At 36.8% G+C, this 22,203-nt stretch overlaps 1 protein-coding gene across 2 annotated transcripts in view; it reads right to left on the minus strand.

The window, feature by feature from the left end:
• Nucleotides 1–21,333: 21,333 nt before the first annotated feature.
• LRGUK (leucine rich repeats and guanylate kinase domain containing) overlaps nucleotides 21,334–22,203 on the minus strand; it is a 104,085-nt gene continuing 103,215 nt past the window's right edge. The window contains exon 20 of one of the 2 annotated variants that reach the window (XM_059395610.1): nucleotides 21,334–21,633. In XM_059395610.1, coding sequence (XP_059251593.1) covers nucleotides 21,503–21,633 — 131 coding nt within the window. In that variant the 3' untranslated portion in view covers nucleotides 21,334–21,502. The remainder of the gene's footprint in view (nucleotides 21,634–22,203) is intronic. The other variant, XM_059395611.1, reaches the window with a different exon arrangement.

Raw genomic sequence — 22,203 nt, forward strand, 5'->3', positions numbered from 1 at the left:
TATTTTTCAAAAAGTTCTCTAGGAAAAACTGCCTTGAATGGTAGGAATGGGAAAATTTAAGAGGCAGAGTCTACCAGGAATTTCTGTCTGATGTGATGGGTTGAGATGATATGGATAGATCCACCTCTTGTTCCTAACCCATAGATATATCGGGGGTAAGAGTAACAAGGGAGGGAGGGAGGAAAAAGGAAAGAAGAAAAAGCAGGGTGCAAATGAGAACATATTTGTAATACATACAACTAACAATGGATTAATATCCAGCATTTATAAAGAACTCTTAAAATCAGTACGGAAAAGACAACTGAAAAGAAGACCAGATGACATGAACAGTATTTCACAGAATAAAATCACCCAGTGGCCCCTAGACATGAAAGGATGGGCAAACTCACTCCTAATAGGGTAATGCATCCTACAAGTGGAGTGACAGATCAGGTTACCTTCATCAGATGGACACTGAAAAGTTAGAAAACAGCAAGTGTGGACAAGGAGTATCAGCAGGAGCTGAAAATCAATATAGCCGACTTGGAAGATAATTTGGCATTATCTTTTGAAAACATGTCTATACGAAGACCAGAAATCACTCCTGGCTGTACCTATAGAGAAACAGAATGCCTTTCCTTGCCTTTACTGTTCTTTTTCTTTCTTTTGTCTGGCTTTCTAAATCATATATTAATTGGGTTTTTAAGAACTTGCCCAATTACAAGTAAGTGGATTTATTATTTAGGTAAAATTAGTGGCCCAAGCAAAATCTTTATTTAGCAGAACTCATGGTTAGAGCAAGAATTTTGCCACAATTTACAAGTACTGCCATTTCAGGAAATATTAGTGATTTTATTTATTTATTTGAGGGGGAGAGAGAGAGAGAGAGATAATGAGCAGGGGGAGGAGCAGAGGGAGAGGGACAAGCAGACTCTGTGCTGAGCCTGGAGCCCAATGCAGGGCTCGATCCCATGACGCTGAGATCATAATATGAGTGGAAACCAAGAGCCAGATGCTTAACCAACTGAGCCCCCAGGTGTCCCTCAGGAAATATTAGATTCGATCTCTGCACCTAATCTCAGAGATCCAGTAAATATAAAACTTAATAATATTAAGTTAATATTATTTAAAATTAAATAATATTAATATAAAAACTTAATAAATATTCCACAGTGGCAATTGAGGATATTTTTGACTTTGCATTTGGTAGGAATTACTGTTCCTTATAGAGGTATGAATTAGAGAATTAGAGGTATGCATTAGGATAATAGAATTTTCAAGAGAACCTTATAAACTAGGGTGAAATTAGACTTGGGGCTTTAGTGTCTAGGATTCTAATTTAAATGCTGTGGAGTTCACCTAATCAAATTGCTGAACTAATCTCTCACGCCAACAACTGCTGGGGTTCATAAAAAACCGGGAGATTTTCACATATTAATAAATAAGAGAAAATATAGAACAGCAAACCTTTCTCCTCCTTAAATGCAAGCAAGTGGTACATGACCTTAGCTGGGCCACTGTGATCTGATGGAGGCATTCTAATTAGTGGATCAAATTGCTCTCATTTTTCATAGTTCTTGTTCACAAGACTTGCTGCATATGCTTTTTGAAAAGGCAGTGCACTATACCATAGATTCTGTGTGGTGCTAGGCTGATTATTATACTGAGGAGTTGTTCTTTATGTGTCAATTTCATCATCTTTGTAAACAACTTCATTATCAACACAGTTTGGGATTGGAATGCTTTCATTAATCAGATACTTTAGGTTTTTATGCATAACCACTTTTCAGAAAAGTCTGAAAACAAAGCCATACAGTGCCTATGCATTTGGAGATCAAAGCAGCATATATTCAACTATGCAGTGTCTCACCAACACTGTTATGAGAAATGTTTAATGGGGTTTGGGAGAAGAGGATATCGACAGTTTGATTCATGTCAGGCCAGGGACTGTTATCCTACTGACTATGCCAACTGTCAAGGAGGAAGAATTCCCTCTGCCCTTCAAGGTTCTTCAGCTGGACTAAGAATCAGATTGCCATGAGACAGGTTAATAGGAGAAAATCAGATTTAATTTCATTTTTTTTCTTTTTTAAAGATTCTATTTATTTGTTTGAGAGAGAGACAGTGAGAGCGAGCATGAAAGAGGAGAAGGTCAGAAGGAGAAGCAGACTTCCCGTGGAGCTGGGAGCCCAATGAGGGACTCGATCCCGGTACTCTGGGATCATGACCTGAGCCAAAGGCAGTCACCCAACCAACTGAGCCACCCAGGTGCCCCAGATTTAATTTCTTAAGTATAGGGTATCCACACAGACATGAGATTCCAAAGGCAGTAAGGCAGAATGAGGTATATAGATAACCCTAAACTAAGGAGAAGGGTTACGGATTTGGGATTTTAAAGGCAAGGAATGCAATACATATATAGGAAGATGAAAGAATAAATGTTTGGTAAACACAGGTTTGCTGGGCCACTCATACACAATTAGACATAGAGGACTTCGACCACACTGGTCTTGTTATGTTCCTCCCTGTCTGCCGCACCTAGTTCATATCATAATATACTTCTCCATGGTGATGTCTCTCTTCCTGGAGCAGATCCTTTATCTGAATGATCTTTAGGCAGCTGAGGGAAAGTTAAAGAGTTTTTCCTGAATCGGCTGGGCTTTAATTGCTTTTAATTCAAAAATACTCTTCATGCCAAAGTGGCCCATCTTAGGGTAGCCTCCCCTTGGCCCCAAAAGGAGCCAGGTTATTCTCTGGGTGGTCTCACACCACCCTACTTTTTCCCCACCAGGGATTCTGCTTGGCCCTTGCACTTATGGGAAAGGGTCCTGACCACAAAATTGTTGCTATTCACTGGCTTCCTGTCATGCCCTGGTTTTCATTCCCCCACCCCTATTCTCTTGTAGTCCTTGGTTTGTTTTACTGAGATAAATATATGATGCGTATATATAAATATTTATAAATTTTAAAATATGTATATTATGTACAGAGATATGTACTGCTTTAGTTTTTCTGGATCTGTTTTTATTATTTTATTTTCTATTTATATTCTTATTCTATTTTACAACTTATTTAATCTTTGGATACTTTGTCTTTTTTTTTTTTTTTTAAGATTTTATTTATTTATTTGAGAGAGCATGAGTGAGAGAAAGCATGAAAGAGGAGAAGGTCAGAGGGAGAAGCAGACTCCCCAAGAAGCTGGGAGCCCAATGTGGGACTCGATCCTGGAAGTCTGGGATCATGACCTGAGCCGAAGGCAGTCGTTCAACCAGCTGAGTTACCCAGGCACCCTGGATACTTTGTCTTTTAAGATTTATCACTAAATGTCTAAATATAACACTTTAAAAACACTTATTTTGAAATTTTACTTAAAAAGTTCTTTTATGGGTGCCTGGGTAGCTCAGTCAGTTAAATCTTGGTTTTAGCTCAGGTCACTATCTCAGGGTCATGAGACTGAACCCTGCATCACGCTCTGCACTAAGTGCAGAGTCTACTCAAGATTCTTTCCCTCTCCCCTTCCCTCCCCTTCTGCCTGTCCTCCCACTGGCAAATGCATGCAAGCTCTCTCTAAAATAAATAAATAAAATATTTAAAATAAAATATTTAAACATTGTTCTTTTACTATCTCAAATGTTTTTCACCTAACAAGTCCAATATGGTAATTTGTCCACTATGATATTTCTTATTTACTCTTTGTTTTCTATTTGAGTTTTTATTTATTCTTGAGGTCCTGGTTTTGAAATTCTTGTTCTTAAATTTGTAAGTATCTCACTGATTCAATTCCATATCTTTCTATATTTAAATTATCTTATTATTCACATTGTATGAATAGAAATGGAAAAATTGACCCCACATGATCCACATGTAGAGTGATTATATAAATTAGTATCTACACTAGGATGCTTTTGAAAATCAAAGTGTGCCCATTAATAATTTTGATGAGACAACAGGCACAAAGTGGGACAAACCCAAGCTACCCAGGACACTAGATCACTTAACCCATAGGACCAAGTTTTAGGTCTTCCCTTAACTCAACACTCCCAGGCACCATGAAACAGAGTAGTAGTTCTGGTTTTCCATAATAGATCCTTCATATCTTCCAAAACTGTCTTGCTAAAAATACTTATAAAAGTAAAAATAGTTATGTTTATAGAGCATTTACCATTTGACAGACACTTTATGTGGGCAATTCTGGAGGGAACACAGTGCAAACTTTCCCTGAGGGTAGATATAGCCTCTTTCCAAACTGAAATGGTATAGCTATTCAATCTGCCCTTTCCACGCAAGGTGGGTTTTTTGTGTGCTCAAACACAGTAGTCCCTGATGTCCTTGCTGACAATGTGCTACCACATTGTGTGCTACCACACCAGAGTGAAAGGTCAGAGGAAGGATCTGCTGGCAACGATTTCTCAATAGTCCTGGCTGATTTGGCAAAGCAAAACAAAAACCATAACCATAACCGCAACAATAGGGAAATGGCATTGGAGGGGACCTGGGCTGGCTGTCCACTTGCTTTCTACCTTCCTCTGAACACATATTCTTATGTTTATTTGTGGTTTAACTCCCCCACCTTGTTGAAACAAGGAGTTTTCTGGTATATGCAATTCCTTCATTATAAGGAACCTGGAAAAGATGGATAACATAAGCTGTAGCCCTAGTAGGCCTTCTTCATAAAATGGGAGAGCCATATATCTGCTGAACACCTCTGGAAGAATCCTAACTGGACAGCTGCAGCCCTCTTAGACTGCCAGAAGTGTAGAGGGATTCATTCTATCTCCCCAGTAGACCTTGGCTGAGGAAAAGCTGGTCTCTTCCATAATTATCACTACCATATTTTATTAAATCTAAGATATTATAAATTGTAATGTATAGCATCATTTTATATTCCACCAAGAAAGAAAAATAATGCTGCCAATTTGACGATGGCATGCCATCAATTTGAAAATGTGCCTTGATTTAAAGATCTTAAAATGCAAAAAAAGGGCCTCCTAGAATCAATATTTTTTTCCTTCAATTTTCCACCACCTGATTATTCATTTCCTTGTAAGACCCACCACAGGGGATTGGGGACCTGAGGCCGGAGACCTGCAGGCTATGGCACAATACATCCCTTCACCCCGCCCTCACACCACTCCCAGTTCTGTGAAGTGACATCTCCATGGGTCCCTCCAGGACTGAGCCTAGCAGTTGAAGAAACAGATTGTTGAGTAGATTGCCTAAGGTCAGAATGTCTTCACGGGTGGCTACCAAACATTTAAAGAAGAGTTGATAACTTTTCTTCTCAAATTATTCCAAAAAAATAGAAAAGGAAGGAAAGCTTCCAAATTCATTCAATGAGGCAGCATTACCCTGATACCAAAACCAGACAAAGACTCTATTAAAAAAAAGAACACTTCGGGCTGATATCTCTGAGGAACATAGATACGAAAATCCTCAACAAAATATTAGCAAACTCAATCCAACAATACATAAAAAAAAAAAATAATTCACCACAATCAAGCGGGATTTATTCCAGGGTTGCAATGGGGGTTTGATATTTGCAAATCAATCAGCACAATTATAAGAAAAAGGATAAAAACCAAATGATCATCTCGGTAGATGCAGAGAATACACTTGACAAGTTACAACATCATTCATTAAAAAAAAACTCAACAAAGTAACATAATAAAGGCTACATCTGAAAAACCCACAGCTAGCATCATTACATGGTAAAAAGATGAACGCTTTTCTCCTAACGTCAGAAACAAGACAAGGATATCCACTCTTACCACTTTTATTCAGCATTGTACTTGAAGTTTAATTCAGCATAATACTGGAAGTCCTAGTCATAGCAATTAGACAACAAAAAGAGATAGAAGTCATCTAAATTGGTAAGGAAGAAGTAAACCTTTTACTACTTGGAGATGACGTGATACTATATATAGAAAATGCTAAGAACTTTACCAAGAAGCCACTAGAACCAAAACACGAATTCAATGAAGCAGGATACCAAATTAATATACTTAAGTCTATTGCATTTCTATATAAATAATATAATTATTTATATTATATTATAATAATATAACATAATTATATAATGAAACAGCAAAAATTAAGAAAATAATCCCATTACAATTGAACCAAAAGTAATAAAATACCTAAGAATAAACAAGGAAGTAACAGACCTGTACTCCAAAAACTAGAAAACATCGATGAAGGGCACCTGAGTGGCTCAGATGGTTAAGCATCTGCCTTCAGCTCAGGTGGCTCAGGTCATGGGATCGAGACCTACATCAGGCTCCCAGCTCAGTGGGGAGTCTCCTTCTCCCTCCCCCCCTGCTTCTTCCCTTGCCTGTGGGCTCCCTCCTCTCTCTCTAAATGTATAAATAAAATCCTAACAAAATTGATTAAAGAAATTGAAGATGGATATTCCACCTTCATGATTTATAAGAATTAATGTTGTTAAAATGTCCATACTACCCAAAGCAATATACGGATGTAATGCAATCTTTACCAAAATACAAATAACATTTTTTCACAGAGCTAGAACAAATAATAGTAAAACTTGTGGGTGCCTGGGTGGCTCAGTGGGTTAAGCCGCTGCCTTCGGCTCAGGTCATGATCTCAGGGTCCTGGGATCGAGTCCTGCATCGGGCTCTCTGCTCAGCAGGGAGCCTGCTTCCCTCTCTCTCTCTCTCTCTGCCTGCCTCTCCATCTACTTGTGATTTCTCTCTGTCAAATAAATAAATAAAATCTTTAAAAAAAAATAGTAAAACTTGTTTGGAAACACAAAAGACACCAAATAGTAAAAGCGATCTTGAGAAAGGAAAACAAAGCAGGAGGTATCATAATCCCAAATTTCAAGATATCCTACAATCCTAGAATTTTGATTACTACAGAGTAATCAAAAACAGTATGGTACTGGCACAAAAATAGACATATAGATCAATGGAACAGAATAGTCTACAAAAAAAAACCTACAAATAAACCCAAATTTCAAGATATCCTACAATCCTAGAATTTTGATTACTACAGAGTAATCAAAAACAGTATGGTACTGGCACAAAAATAGACATATAGATCAATGGAACAGAATAGTCTACAAATAAACCCACAGTTTATGGTCAATTAATCTACAACCATGGAGGCAAGAATACACAAAAGGGGAAAAGATAGTCTCCTTAATAAATGGTGTTGAGAAAAGTGGACAGCTATATGCAAAAGAATGAAACTAGACCACTTTCTTACACCACACACACAAATAAACTCAAAATGGATTAAGGAGGGCACATGGGTGGCTCAGTCAGCTGAGCATCTGCCTTCAGCTCAGTTCATGATCCCAGGGTCCTGGGACCTAGTCCCACATCTGGCTCCCTGCTCAGCAGGGAGTCTGCTTCTCCCTCTCCCTGCTTGTACTCTCTTTCTCTCAAATAAATAATAAATGAAGTCTTCTAAAAATGGATTAAAGATCTAAACATGAGACCTGAAACCATAAAACTTCTAGACAAAAACGTTGGCAGGGATCTCTTTGACTTAGTCAAAAAACGTTAGTCAGAGAAACGTTTTTTTCAAATGTCTCCTTTGGCAAGGGAAACAAAAGCAAAATTAAACTATTGAGGTTACACCAAAATAAAAAGCTTTTGCACAGTGAAGGAAACCATTAACAATATAAAAAGGAAACCTTTTACTGAATGGGAGAAGATATTTGCAATGATCTATCTAATAAGGGGTAAATATCCAAAATATATCAAGAATTTATACAACTCAACACCAAAAAGATAATCTGCTTAAAAATAGGTAGAAGACCTGAATAGATATTTTTCCAAAGAAGACACATGGATGGCCAACAGACACATGAACAGATGCTCACCATCACTAATCATTAGGGAAATGCAAATCAAAATTGCAACGAGATACCACTTTACACCTGCCAGAAAGGCTAGCATCAAAAAGATGAGAAATAATTGTTGGTGAGGATATGGAGAAAAAAGAACCCTGGCACACAGTTTGTAAGAATGCAAATTGGTATGTGGAAAACAATATGGAGGTTCCTCAGAAAGTTAAAAAGACAATCCCCATATGATCTAGTAATTCTGCTACTGGGTATTTATTCAAAGAAAATGAAAACACTAAGTCAAAAAGATACATGCAACAAGTTTATTGCAGCATTATTTACAACAGCCAAGATATGGAAGCAGCCCAAGTGTCCACAGTAGATGAATGGATAAAGAAAATGTGGTATGTATACACAATGGAGTATTACTCAGACATAAAGAAGAATGAGATCTTACAATTTTGAATAACATGGGTGGATCTAGAGGATATAATGCTAAGTGAAATAAGTTAGTCGGAGAAAGACAAATACCATATGATTTCCCTCATGCAGAATTTAAGAAACAAAAGAACAAAGAAGAAAAGAGACAAACAAGATAAGAGACAAAAAACAAAAACAAAAACAAACACAAAAAAAAAACACCAGACTCCAATACAGAGATCAAACTGGTGGTTGCTGGAGGGGAGCTGAATGAGGGGATGGTGAAATAGACAAAGGAGATTAAAAGTACACTTATCATGATGAGCACTGAGAAATGTATAGAATTGGTGAATGATTCTATTGAACACCTGAAACTAATATAACCTATATTTTAATTATAATTCAGTAAAAATATTGCATAAGGTCAGACTCTGAGCAAATGGCTGAATCAGAATTCGAACTCGGGAAATCGGATCATAGTCTCACCCCCTCCTACTGTTTAGACAGAGCCTCTAAAAAAATTGCCTTTGTTTGAGGGAAAGAGTGGTATGCAGGGACTGTGATTTTGTATTATATGGTCGATGCTGGAGAACATTACAAGAAATGGCTACATCAAACTCAAAACTATTCAATGCCTATAAGGTAAAGAGGATGTGGTCCACATTTTTTTTTTTTTAATTTTTTTTTTTAATTTTTTATTTCTTATAAACATATATTTTTATCCCCAGGGGTACAGGTCTGTGAATCACCAGGTTTACACACTTCACAGCACTCACCAAATCACATACCCTCCCCAATGTCCATAATCCCACCTCCTTCTCCCAAACCCCCTCCCCCCGGCAACCCTCAGTTTGTTTTGTGAGATTAAGAGTCACTTATGGTTTGTCTCCCTCCCAATCCCATCTTGTTTCATTTATTCTTCTAGGGTGCCCCCTTTGGGACAACTAGGAACGAGAGTTCTCTGAAGTCTCACTCTGCAGAAAAGCTATACTGTTCCTGGGTAACCGCTGACTTCATCTTAAGGTAACTGTGAATCTTGAAATTGTAGAACTAATCATGCTTCCTTCTCTCCTGGGACTAACCAGGAAGCCTACTTTTGTGACCCACCTCTAAGAATCAGGCTTGCACCTGATATGTGAACCAGTCTTTTCTCTCTTTGCCCTAATATCCTTACTTGTCCATGCTCTGTCCAATTGAACTGCATGTACCACAATTTCATGTCCTCAAACCATTTTTGGAATACAGAGGTATGGCATATATCTAGAAAAGTTAATGTTTCTAGAAATTTAAATGCAGGTGTCCAGGTTAATATGGTGGCATATAAGCAGCTACCTATCCTAACTTCCCATTCAATGAATTCTGAAAGATGCCCCCTGCCATAAAATCCAAACAAACCAACAATAACAAAAGTAACTGGCACCAGGAATAAAATCTAAAGGTCAGACCATATGCCCAAGCCCTGTTCTTACCCACTGAACACAGCATCCTAGGGAGAGCAGAAAGAAAACAACAGAGAATATACCCTGGGAATAGAATAAATGTTAGAAAAATGTTAACAAGTTCAGTCACCTGTCACCTCCCATTTCTTCTATGGAATACAGAAACCAAGCAGATTCTTCCTTAGTATGCAGAACTATTTCTGAAATACTCTCCTTCCTCACTTGTCCTTTGCGCCTTTAGATTAAGACTGTGACCATGAGGAAATCCTCACATATAGTCACTGGTAGTAACCACTGAAAGTACTGAAAAATCCAGAGAGAAGTAAACACTTAATATAAGGCCAAAGCAGCTCTTGAAGATTTATTTGGCAAAAAGAGGAGTAACGTTCTATAAACTGCGTCCTAATTAAATTTGTAATTATGAATATGGGAAAGGATGGGGGAGGGGAATAAAAGCATTTTAAACTCCAGGATACACATCAGAGTACGGAAAAAATATATTTTCCAAATCACTGTGAACGAAAAGAGCAAAATGTGTGGGAAAAGACAAAAGCCAATAATAAATGAAACAGCAAAAAAAAAAAAAGTCTCAAACTCACCATAAAACATAAAACAAAGTGACATGACTGAATTCATCTGTATTAAAAAGAAAAAAATGATTTTGCTTCATAACTGAAGTAAAATACAGAGACTCTGAATGAGTTAAAGAACATGCAACTATATGTTTCTTGTAACAGTGAGACCAAAATCAAATTATATAGAAAAAACAAGAATAAAATGTATCAGGCAAATAAAAATAGGAGATGGCACTGATATTATCAAAGAAAAGTACATAGCAAAAAGGATTCAATGAAACAAAAAACATCCTTGCATATTGAAACAAGCCAAAATCTGGGGAGCCTGGGTGGCTCAGTGGGTTAAAGCCTCTGCCTTCAGCTCAGGTCATGGTCTCAGGGTCCTGGGATCAAGTCCCACTTTAGGCTCAGCAGGGAGCCTGCTTCCTCCCCTCTCTCTGCCTGCCTCTCTGCCTACTTGTGATCTCTGTCTGTCAAATAAGTCAAATAATCTAAATAAAAATTTAAAAATAAATTTTTAAATCTTAAAAAAAACAAGAGAAACAAGCCCAAATCCCTAATTATATAGTAGTTTTGAGTATTTACGAGTTGATTAACATAACCTCAAAATTTATGTAGCAATAACTATTTAGTATATAAGAAGAAACAGAAACACAACTAAAGTGACATATTAAAATACCAATATCATCCATGACAGAGCAAGTTAAAAAGAGGATATATCTGTATAGTTTAAATAATGTAATTAGTAAAATTGAATTAGTAAATGTATCAAAATTTTATGCCATAGACTTTCTTTTCGATTCCATTGAAGATTTTTTAAAATTAAGCTCATGCCAGGACATAAAGAACATGAATAAAATTTACAAAATATAATGACATAAAACATATTTTCATTTCTTCATTATAATTCACTGAAACTAGAACTTATAAGGAAAAAAACCTCTCAAAATAACTGTCAGGCCAATAAAACCCCAAACTGTGATGATAAACCCTTTAGAACTGTCCTTTTCCATATAAGAATCATGAGATAGATACATGTGATTATTTGCATCTAAGTTAATTAAAGTAAAATTAAATATTCAGTTCCTTAATCAAACTAACCACATTTCAGTCTTTAACCATATCTTAGTCATACCATAGCCACAGGAAGCTTGTGGCTGCCGTACTGGACAACGCAGATATTTCTATGCATTTCCATCATTGTAGAAAGCTCCAATGAACAATGTGACTTTTAGAAAATAGAACTTATGATAATAAATGGGGACCAAACAGTTAATACCCAGTAGGTACACATTCACAAGGATGTAAGAGAAAACACTAACATTCCAGGATAAAAATGTAACAGAGACATAAACTAATAATTCATTAGAAGGACATGTTAATCAAAACTAAGTCTATGAAAAATATTAGACATACCATTTCACAACTATCAAATTAGTAGTGAAAAAAATTATAACATGTTTTATACTAATTAGAGTGTGGTGAGTCACCAATAAACTGAAGAAGGTAAATAATAAAAACTTTTGACAAAATCATTCTAGAAAGCCCCACTCATTAGTCATTCTAGAACGCCCCAGTCTAGGAGTTTTGACACCTGTCTATACACTCTGGGGACTTTCAAGAATACACTGTCTGAACCTCCATACCCACAGATCCTTATTTAACTGCCCTCAGATGCAGCCTGGGCATGGGTGTTTTCAAGGTTATGGAGAGTCTGATGTGCAGACCAGATTGAGATCCATGACTCTAGAGTTACAGAGATAGAACTTCGGGGTCTGGGGTACAAAACAAACCTCATTTGAGTGTGGGGCTTTAAGAGCAGGGGCATGTCTGCCTACTGTTTGCCTCCCCTTATAGAGCTGTACCAGGTACCACTGAGTTCCCAACGTACCCATGTGGTGGGAACTCATCAGGGAAAGAAGACTGTGGAGGTCAAGGCAGAGAGGCTGAGTCAGGCCTCTTGTCCCAGAATGACACAAGGGAGAAGTTGGTTTATCACGTACTTTCATGAAAAGAACCAAAGTTACATAAAAAAGAGGGTAGGCATACTCGGAGTGGCCAGAATGATATGGATGCAGCAGCAGAGGACATCATATTCATGGGCCCTGGTGAGGAGGCAAGACCCAAGGCTCTCAAGTTAATGCAGACACAGATGCATACCTCCCACCCCCATGTCTCAAAACTCTGTAAACCTCTGGAAGTTGGATGCAATCCCAGGTGAAAAAGCAGGTGAGGAAAGATAGAATTGAGACTGTCCCGAATTGACTGAGAATAAGATAAAATTTCTTTCACTTTGGATTTGAGCTTGAAATTAGAGAGTTTATGGTCTGCGGTATTCTTACTCACTACACATTCATTATCTAGTGTATTCATCACAAGAATTCCAAACAGGCACTCTTGTTGTAATCCTGGCTTTATAGGTGGTAATGCTTTGATTCAGAGAGAAAATAATTTACATTTCTAACACTTTTCACTTTATATACTTGGATGTTATTTGACTCAATTCATAAGGGCTCATGACTGTTATGTCTTAGTAATGAGATGCACCTGGTTTAATGTAAAGGGTGTTTTATGTATCATTTAATGATTTTTGTCCTGATTTCTTACCTTGATTATAATATTATATATTCAACTTGTGTTTTTTATTTGTGTGATGTTACTTTTGATGTTTGTATAAGCATTTCTTTTATGTACCACTAATTTTTTTTTGTCAGCAGGTAATCCAGGAAGGGAAGGAGGGAAGGAAGGAGAGGAAGGAACAGAAACTCACTCACTGTGAGTGACATCTCAGTGTAAGTGAGGAGAGATGGAAGACTTAGGAGATAGCAGATTGTTTGATTATGATGAATATGATTAAATTAATACATACCTCAATTTTTTGTGCCCTATAAAGAAAACCCCTTCTTTTCTATACTTACTCATGGTAAAATTCACAGGGAACCAGGAATTAAATGAAACATTGTTTTCTAAAGAGGTTTATCTGCCGAAAACCTATAGCAAATCTCACATTTATGAGTGAAGCATTAGACATATATATATATATTTTAAATCACAAGTGAGATTAGAAGGCCCACTATAATATCTTCTATTCACCACTGTATTGGAGGTCTCTTCAGGGTAGTTTTTTGGAAAAAAAAAATAAAAAGAGAAAAATAATAAGAATAGAAAGGGAAAAAATGGCATCTTTTTAATAATACCTGGATGGAAATTCTGAAATAATCTATGAGTATATTATTAGAGTAAGTATCCATGATTTCTATATTTCAGTCACAGAAAATATAATCAAAGAATATTCCACTTATAATAAACAAAAAAAGCACCTAAGAATAAATCTCAATCATGCTAATGATACCTATGTTCTTTATGGAGAAAATTAGACAAGTTAAAGAAATTAAAGAAATCCTACACAAATGGAGCATGTTTCTAGACAGAGATATCCAATATCATAAAGAAGACAAGCCTCCTCAAAGTTATGAATTCAGTGTAATTCAATCAACTCCAAACAAGGGCATTTGTAGGGCTTGAAAAACAAATTCTAAAATTACTTAGAAAAGCAAACTGTAAAGAACAGCCAAGATAATTTTAAGGAATATGGAAGTACACAACTTGTCGTGCTATGTTGTAAGTCTTATTACAAATATGCTATAAGTAAAGGCCATATGGTCAGTGTAGCTCTCGTTATGTACAATTATGTGCATCTGGCTTTAAGCAGTAGGCGCAATGGAGAGCAGACTTTAGATTGGGAATGGAGATACCTGGATTCAAATCCTGGCAGTCCTGATCATTTGTAAAGCAAACAAAAATTATTTCTTTTTTCTATCAAAACAAAAAACAAAAACAAATACATAGTAAATAAAATAGTGAGTTAGAGGAGAGAGTCTAAAAAGACACCCAAGCATTTATGAAAACAATTTGTGAAAGAAATGGTTTTATAGATTAGAGAGAAAACGGGAAGGGAGAACTGGAGAAAAAATTCAATCCTACCTCATGTCATACACAAAAATCCATTCCGGGAAAAGTATAGACCTAAATTGGAAAAGCAAAATTAAAAAATAAAAGAAATTTAGAGGAATACCTAGGAGATTTTATCCATGACTACGGGATAGAGAAGGAATTCATAAGACATAAAAATAAAAGCTACTAACTATAAATAAAAACACTGACAAATTTAGCCATATTAAAATCTTTTATTCACTCAAAGATACTCTTTTAAAAAGTGAAAAGACAAAACACAGCCTTGGAAAAACACCTGTAATACACACAGTTAACAAAGAATTAATAACCAGAGTTCTGAAATAAAACCTGCAAATTGATAAGAAAAATATAGTAATCCATCGTAAGACTAGGCAAAATATATAAATAAGCAATTCACAGAAGAGGAGCTATAACTGGCCAATAAACTTACAAAAAATGTTCAACTTTACTAATAATTAGAGGAATTCAAATTAAATATAAAAATGAGTTTATATTGGGACGCCTGGGTGGCTCAGTTGGTTAAGCGACTGCCTTCGGCTCAGGTCATGATCCCAGCGTCGTGGGATCGAGTCCCGCATCGGGCTCCTTGCTCAGCAGGGAGCCTGCTTCTCCCTCTGCCTCTGCCTGCCATTCTGTCTGCCTGTGCTCTCTCTCCCCCCCCCTCTGATAAATAAATAAAATCTTTAAAAAAAAATGAGTTTATATTAACAGCCATTGGAGTAGCAATTAAAGACACTGTCAATCCCAAGATGCAGGAGAATGGGGACTTAGATGTTTGTGAAGGCATGTTAGAGTAACCAAAGTGGGAATGTCTAGTACAGTTAAAGATTAACATACTATAACACAGCAATTCAACTCCTAGACAAGAATGCTTTTTGTTGTTGTTGTTTGTTTGTTTTTTTAAGACAAGAATGTTTTTAGCTGAATCCTTTGTGATAGAAAAAGGAAGCAAATTCAGCATTCATCAACAGGGAATTGTATAAACTGTGGTACAGCCTTACTGTGGGATATTACGAGTGAAAAAAAAAAAAAAACTAAACTAAAACAACATGATCCACATGGATTAATTCCACACACATAATGTGGAGAACAAAGTAAAATGCTGAATATATACAGTATAATATGAAGTTTAAAATCATGGTGAACAAAAGCATATATTGTTCAGGATAAATACGTACATACAGAAGTCTTTATGAAGTTGAGGAAGGCCTCCTCTGTTCCTAGATTTTTATCATGAGAAGGTGCTGGTCTTTGTCGAATACTTTTTCTGCATCAATTGATATGATCATCAATTTTTCTTGTTTAGCCCATTCTTAGAGTGGATTACATTGGCTGCTTTCAACTACTGAACCAACCTTGCCTTCCTGGGATAAACCCATTTGGTCATAGGGTGTAATTCTTTTTATGTATTGCTGAATTTTATTTGTTAATATTTTGTTAAGGAAGGGGGTGGGATTATGGACATTGGGGAGGGTATGTGCTTTGGTGAGTGCTGTGAAGTGTGTAAACCTGGTGATTCACAGACCTGTACCCCTGGGGATAAAAATATGTTTATAAAAAATAAAAAATTTAAAAAAATTAAAAATTAAAAATATTTTGTTAAGGATTTACATCTATTCGTAAGTAATATTAGTTTGTAGTTTTCTCTGTATGGGCTGTCTGATTTGGTATCAGGGTAATATTAGCCTCATAAAATCAGCTGGAAACCTTCCTTCCTCTTCTCTTTTCTGGAGGAGACTGTATAAAATTGTTATGAATTCTTCTGTAAATCTTTGGTGGAATTCTTCAATGAAAGCATCTGAGCCTGAAGGTTTCTTTTTCAAAATTCAATTATCAATTAAATTCAATTTAATTCTTTAGTTTCTTTAATATATTTATGGGGTTATTCAATAGTGTGTGATCTGTGTTTTATTTTGAGGAATTAGTCCATTTCATTTAAGCTCTCAAATTTATGTCTGTAGAGTTGTTTGTAGTACTCTCTTACTGCACTTTGATGTCTATAGAGTCTGTAGTCTCATCCCCTTTCACTTCCAATATTGCTAATTTATGTCTTCTCTTTTTTCTTTGTCAGTTTTACAAGGGAGGGGTTGGCAATTTTACTGATCTTTTCAAAGAGCCAACTTCTTGTTTTACTAATTTTTCTCTATTGTTTTTCTGTTTTCATTTTCAGTGATCTCTGCTTTCGTCTTCATTATTTCCTCCTGCTTACTTTTTTTTTTTTTTTTTTTTTTTTTTGCTCTTTTTCTAGATTCTTGAGGTAGGAGCTTCTTGATTTAAAAACCCTCTGCTTTTCTAATGTATGCACTTAGTGCTATATATATATTTCCCTTTTCAGCACTGACTTGGCTGTATCCCACAAATTTTGAAATGGTGTATTTCACTTTCATTTAGTTTAATGTATTTTTAAGTTTCCTTGAGGGTTTCTCATAGACCCACAGGATATATAGAAGTATGTCATTTGTTTTCAGATGTTTGGAGACTTTTCTGTTATCTCCCTGTCACTCCAGTTTGATTCTTTTTTGGTCAAAGGACATGTTTTATGATTTCAATTCTTTAAATTTGTTAAAGTTTCTCTCAATAAGAGGCAATATATCTCTCTGTCTCTGGTAAAAATTTTCACACCAAAGCCTACTTTATCTGATACTAATCACCAACCCTGCTTCCTTTTGATTAATGTTTGCATGGTATATGCAAACACGTTTCTATCCTTTTACTTTTGACCAGTATACCTTGTTAAATCTCAAGTGAGTTTCTTGTAGATAGCATATAATTGGGTCACACTTTAAAATCAAATCTGCCAACCTCTGCCTTTAATTGGTGACCACTTATTCTAATGTTAATTGCTATTATATAAGGGTTTAAGGCTGCTTTTGGTTTTTTGTTTTGTTTTGTGTTTTGGTTCTCTGTTTTCTTTTTCCTGCCTTCTTGTGTGTCACTGAAAAGTTTTTAAAACTCCATTTTTGGGGTATCTGGGTGACTCAGTGGGTTAAAGCCTCTGCCTTCGGCTCAGGTCATGATCCCAGGGTCCTGGGATTGGGCCCCCGCATCGGGCTCTCTGCTCAGCAGGGGGCCTGCTTCCTCCTCTCTCTCTCTCTCTGCCTACTTGTGATCTCTATCAAATAAATAAATGAAACCTTTATTTACAAAAAGAACTCCATTTTTTTTTATCTATAGTATTTCTTGGATGTATCTCACAAAGTAGCTTTGTTAGTGGTATTCTAGGTATTACATTATCCATAGGATTTATCACACAGTCTAGCCGTGTTACTATTTTAACAATTCAACTTCAACAATTCAAAGATTACCTCCCTTTAAGTCCTTTCATTCCTGCTTATAATTGCCTTAAATCATACATAACCTCTACACATACTGAGAATCATATTAGATGCTATGATTTTTCCTCAGTCAAGAAACCTAGTTTACAAAACTCAAGATGAGGGTGACTGGGTGGCTCAGTGGGGTAAACCTCTGCCTTTGGCTCAGGTCATGATCCCAGGGTCGTGGGATGGAGGCCGCCATCAGACTCTCAGCTCATCAGGGAGCCTGCTTCTCCCTCTCTCTCTGCCTACTTGTGATCTGTGTCTGTCAAATAAATAAATAAAATCTTAAAAAAAAAAAAAAAACTCAAGATGAGAAGGAACTTCTATGTATTAGTCTATATTTTTATTTTATTATTCCTTTCCCCTTCCTTTTGTTTCAAATTTCCTTTTTTATCATTTTCATTCTGTTTCAAGAATTTTCTTTAGCCATTCATTTAGGATACAGGTCTGCTGGCAACAGAGTCTGTTTTCCTTCCACCTGAGAATGTCTTGATTTCCCCTTCATTCCTGAAGGACATTTTCACTGAATACAGAATTCTAGATTGACAGGTTTTCTTCTTTTTTTTTTTTCTTTTAGCACTAGAAAATGTTGGATCTACTTCCATGGTTTCTAGTGGTACCATGATTTCTGATAAGAAATCTACTATCATTTGATTTGTTGTTTCCATATAATGACGATGTTTTCTCGCTCATTGCTTTGGGATATTTTTCTTTGTCTTTAGTTTTCAAAAGTTTAATTACAATGTGTCTTGTTGCAAATTTATTTAACGTGTCTGGGTTTCGTCATCTTCTTGAATTGGTAGATTTTTGGCCTTTGCCAAATTTGGGGAATTTTCAGTCATTATTTGAATACTTTTTCAGCTGCATACTCTTTTTTGCTCTCCTGAACTGCCAATGACATAAACATTAGATCTTTTCCCACAGTCCTACATGTCCCTGGAGCTCATTTTGTCCTTCAGTCTATTTTTTTCTGTTTTTCAGATTGGGTAATTTCAGTTGCTCTACAAGTTCAGACTTTTCCCCACTCTGTCCCATCCATTTCACTACTGAGCCCCCCAATTTGTTACTGTATTGCTCAGGTATAAAATTTCCATTTGGTTCTTCTTTATATCTTCTATTTATTTGCTAAGATTTTCTTTTACTTTTTTTGTTTTTTTGTCAGTCTTTTACATTTTTTTCAATTGTGTTTATGATTGCTTCTTGATTCAGTTTTATGATAGCTGCTTTATAATCTGTCAGATCATTCCAGCATCTGTTTCACCTTGGCATTGGCATATGTTGATTATCTTTTCTCATTCAAATTGAAGTTTTCCTGATTCTTGATGAGTTTTGTTTTTCTTTAAAAAAAAAAAAAACTATTTCTTGGACATTTGGGAAAGTATATTGTGAAAGTCTGGGTCTTATTTAAATCTTCTTAGCGTACTTTCTTCGACACCATGCTAGTGGGGAAGGGACCACTGACCCATTCTTGCCTGGAGGTAGAAATCTAAACCCTTCACTCTCCACTCAGTCTCTCTTGACAGTTACAGTAGGAAAAGGGGGAATGATGCCTTATTGATACTGGGTGGGGTAGAAGTTTAGGGTTCCCCTTAGGCCTTCACTGACATATCTTGGCTCGGATGTTAATTATCCTTTGTCATTCAAGTTAAAGTTTTCCCGATTCTTGATGGATTTTCTTCTTCTTCTTCTTTTTTTTTTTTAACTACATCTTGGACAGTTGGGGTAATATGTTATAAGAATATGGATCTTATTTAAATTTTCTGTTCTCCACATGGCCTCCACTGGCCTTGCAAGAAGATAGGTCAGTGGCGAAAGTCCTGGATCTCCACAATTATATGGTTTCATTTACTTGTGGAGCATAAGGAATAACCCGGAGGGCATGGGGAGAGTGAGTTGGGGAAATGGGAGGGGGAGACAAACCATGAGAGACTGTGGACTATAAGAAATAGACTGAGGGTTTTGGAGGGGACAGGAGTGGGAGGTTGGGTGAGCCTGGTGGTGGGTATTAAGGAGGGCACGGATTGCATGGAGCACTGGGTATGGTGCATAAACAATGAATTTTGGAACACTGAAAAAAATTAAATTTAATTAAAAAAGAAGAAGAAGAAGAAGAAGAAGACTGCTTAGTAAGAGTAAAAAAAGACCTTCTCTGACACCACCCTGACGGGAAGGGAAAGAAATGCCTCAATACTCTCAGGTAGGGAATGGAGGTCCAGGTTCCAATGTAGCCTTCAATGACACTGTGGGAGGGGGTTCTCATTAATATTGGGGAGTGTTGCAGGTCCTATTCCTCCACAAGAACTTCCCTGACACTATCCCAGCAGGGAGAAGGAGGAAACCTCATTTTAGCCAGAAAAGCCTTTGCTGACAGGGTAGGGGAAAAGAGTGAAGTCACATTTTCAACCACAAAGATGTGAATGAAAAGTTTTCTGTCTTGCTAGGTTGCCCCTTTCTTAGTTCTTTAGCTAGAAGAAACATGCTTTTGGCTGGAGATGTGTGGTCTTTACTGTCAATGTTTTGGCATTAGAGCTTATCTAGCACCCAGTTCGGAATATCTGAGCCAATAAAGAAACCCAGGGAACTCACCTCTGTGTTGATTCTCAGCTCCCAAGGTCCCCAGCTGGCTTGTCTTCTTCCTTCTACCTCTCCATCTTCTTATGTTTGTTTTAGATATAATTTCTAGGTTTTGACTGTACTTAGTGGAAGAAATAGGGAAGAGTGTATCTCCTCCATGTTGTCTGAAATTGGAACTCTTATTTTTATATCTTCTGGTGTTTCTACAATATTTCAAAATAACTTTTTAAAAGATGAGATAATGCTAGAGAATATTAAAGTATCCCACCCTCTGCCTCCTCATTGCTGTAGAGAGGATTAACTCTCTTTTCCTGCTCAGCCTTGTCCCTTTTTTTCAGTTCCTCCCTTCCATCCCCTTCCACTAGCCCTAAGAAAAGAACTTTAAGCAGCTTCTGTTGAGAATAGGGCTAAGTGGCAGACAGAAGCCAATATAGCAAATCAAGTTACATCCAAATTTGATCATGAGGAAATAGGGCTATTAAAGGGGGTTTTAATATTTTTAAAAGGGAAGTCATTAAAGGGTTTTACTATTTTAAATATTTTAATATTTAACAACTAGTACAGTACGATGTGGAGGCTCTTGCTCCCAAGGATCAGCAGGCAGAGAGGATTCAGAGAAGAGACCATCTACCAATCCAGAGAGATGTGTTTCAATATTTTAAGAACCAGGATAGTCTTACTGGTACATGTCAGCTGAATACCAGCCTTATCTATAACTACCCAATTTTTTTTTTTTTTTTCTGCCAACAGTAGGTAGTGAAGCTATAAAGAGGAAGAAAGTTGTTTAGAAATATTTCTAATGACAAGAAGTGCATAATCACAGTCAGGAAAGGGTGAAGTAAAAGAAATATCTGGTAATTCTTATTCCTTCATATTGCTAAAGCAACTCAAGAACCATGAAAAAAATACATGAATTAATTCCTTTTGAGAGCTGCAGTCGAGATCCTTTTGGTCACTAATTAAATGGAACTCTACAGTCCTTTCATAATCAGAAGAACAAAATATTTCAGTCCCCTAGGGTATACACAGATGTTATAAATGGACACATTAAAATTTCAAAAGCAGAATCCCAGTTGGATATATCCAAAAATCACTATGCACACAGTAATGCCGAGATCTTGGGAGGGTTTGCCATCTGATATTTCAGAGCAGGAAGCAGCTGGAAACGTCATTAAGAGCTATGAGAAAAACTGAAATTACATTTCTAAAAGCTAAGAATAACTTACATTCTAAAAAGACACTACTTGAGAATCACAAAAGAAATTGATTGAGAGAATTAAGGCCCATAGAACATTCTTTTGTAGGTAGGTAGTTGAGTGGGAAACAGGATCCATGACCAGGTCAGACAAAGGGATTGGATATTGATCAGAACAAGTTTTGTACATTAAGACCAAATGTGACTCTGGTCTACTTGCGGCCCTGAGGGATTGGAGGGAGGGTGAGTTTGGTGTTGAAGCCTGGGTGGCTGATGACCGAGACCGTGTGTCTTCTGTGTTGGACAGGCACTTTGTCCCATGGAAGTGAGTGTTTATATAGCTCTGTAAAACATTAAGGAAACAAAAGACAGTACATAGAGTTAACCTCTTGGTACACAATACATTTTTTTGTTTACAAAGAAAATAAACATTGCACGATTGTAAGCGCCAGAATATTGTTTATACTTAATTCATAACAAACTGAAGGGAACAAAAGACACCCAGACAAGAAAAACAGGGGATGAGTTTCAAAATACATCATGTGCAGGTTTGGATGAGCCTTAGGTTGTGTGAATTTGTCTAGTGATCAGAAATTGCAACCCCAAGTAGTTCCCATGCTTCTTTTCTATCCTGCTCATACCCTCTGTAATGATGCCTGGCATCATATTCTTTTACAATCATACCTAACCAGACTGAACACACACACACACACACACATCCTAAAGTCTTCCCAAGAAAAGCCTTATCCACTGTGCTCTAAGGTTGGTTTGTTCACCAAGGATGGAGACACCAAAGATGGACCATGGAGCTAGGTTCTATTGGGGACTGTGGGCAGCAAGATGAGTTTGAAAGATTGAGACTGAAGGTAGAGCATGGTGGCCACAGAGGAAGCTGAATTCTCACTGGGGAAAA

Source organism: Mustela nigripes, chromosome 4 (genome assembly GCF_022355385.1).
Source record: "Mustela nigripes isolate SB6536 chromosome 4, MUSNIG.SB6536, whole genome shotgun sequence".
Lineage (NCBI taxonomy): Eukaryota > Metazoa > Chordata > Mammalia > Carnivora > Mustelidae > Mustela > Mustela nigripes.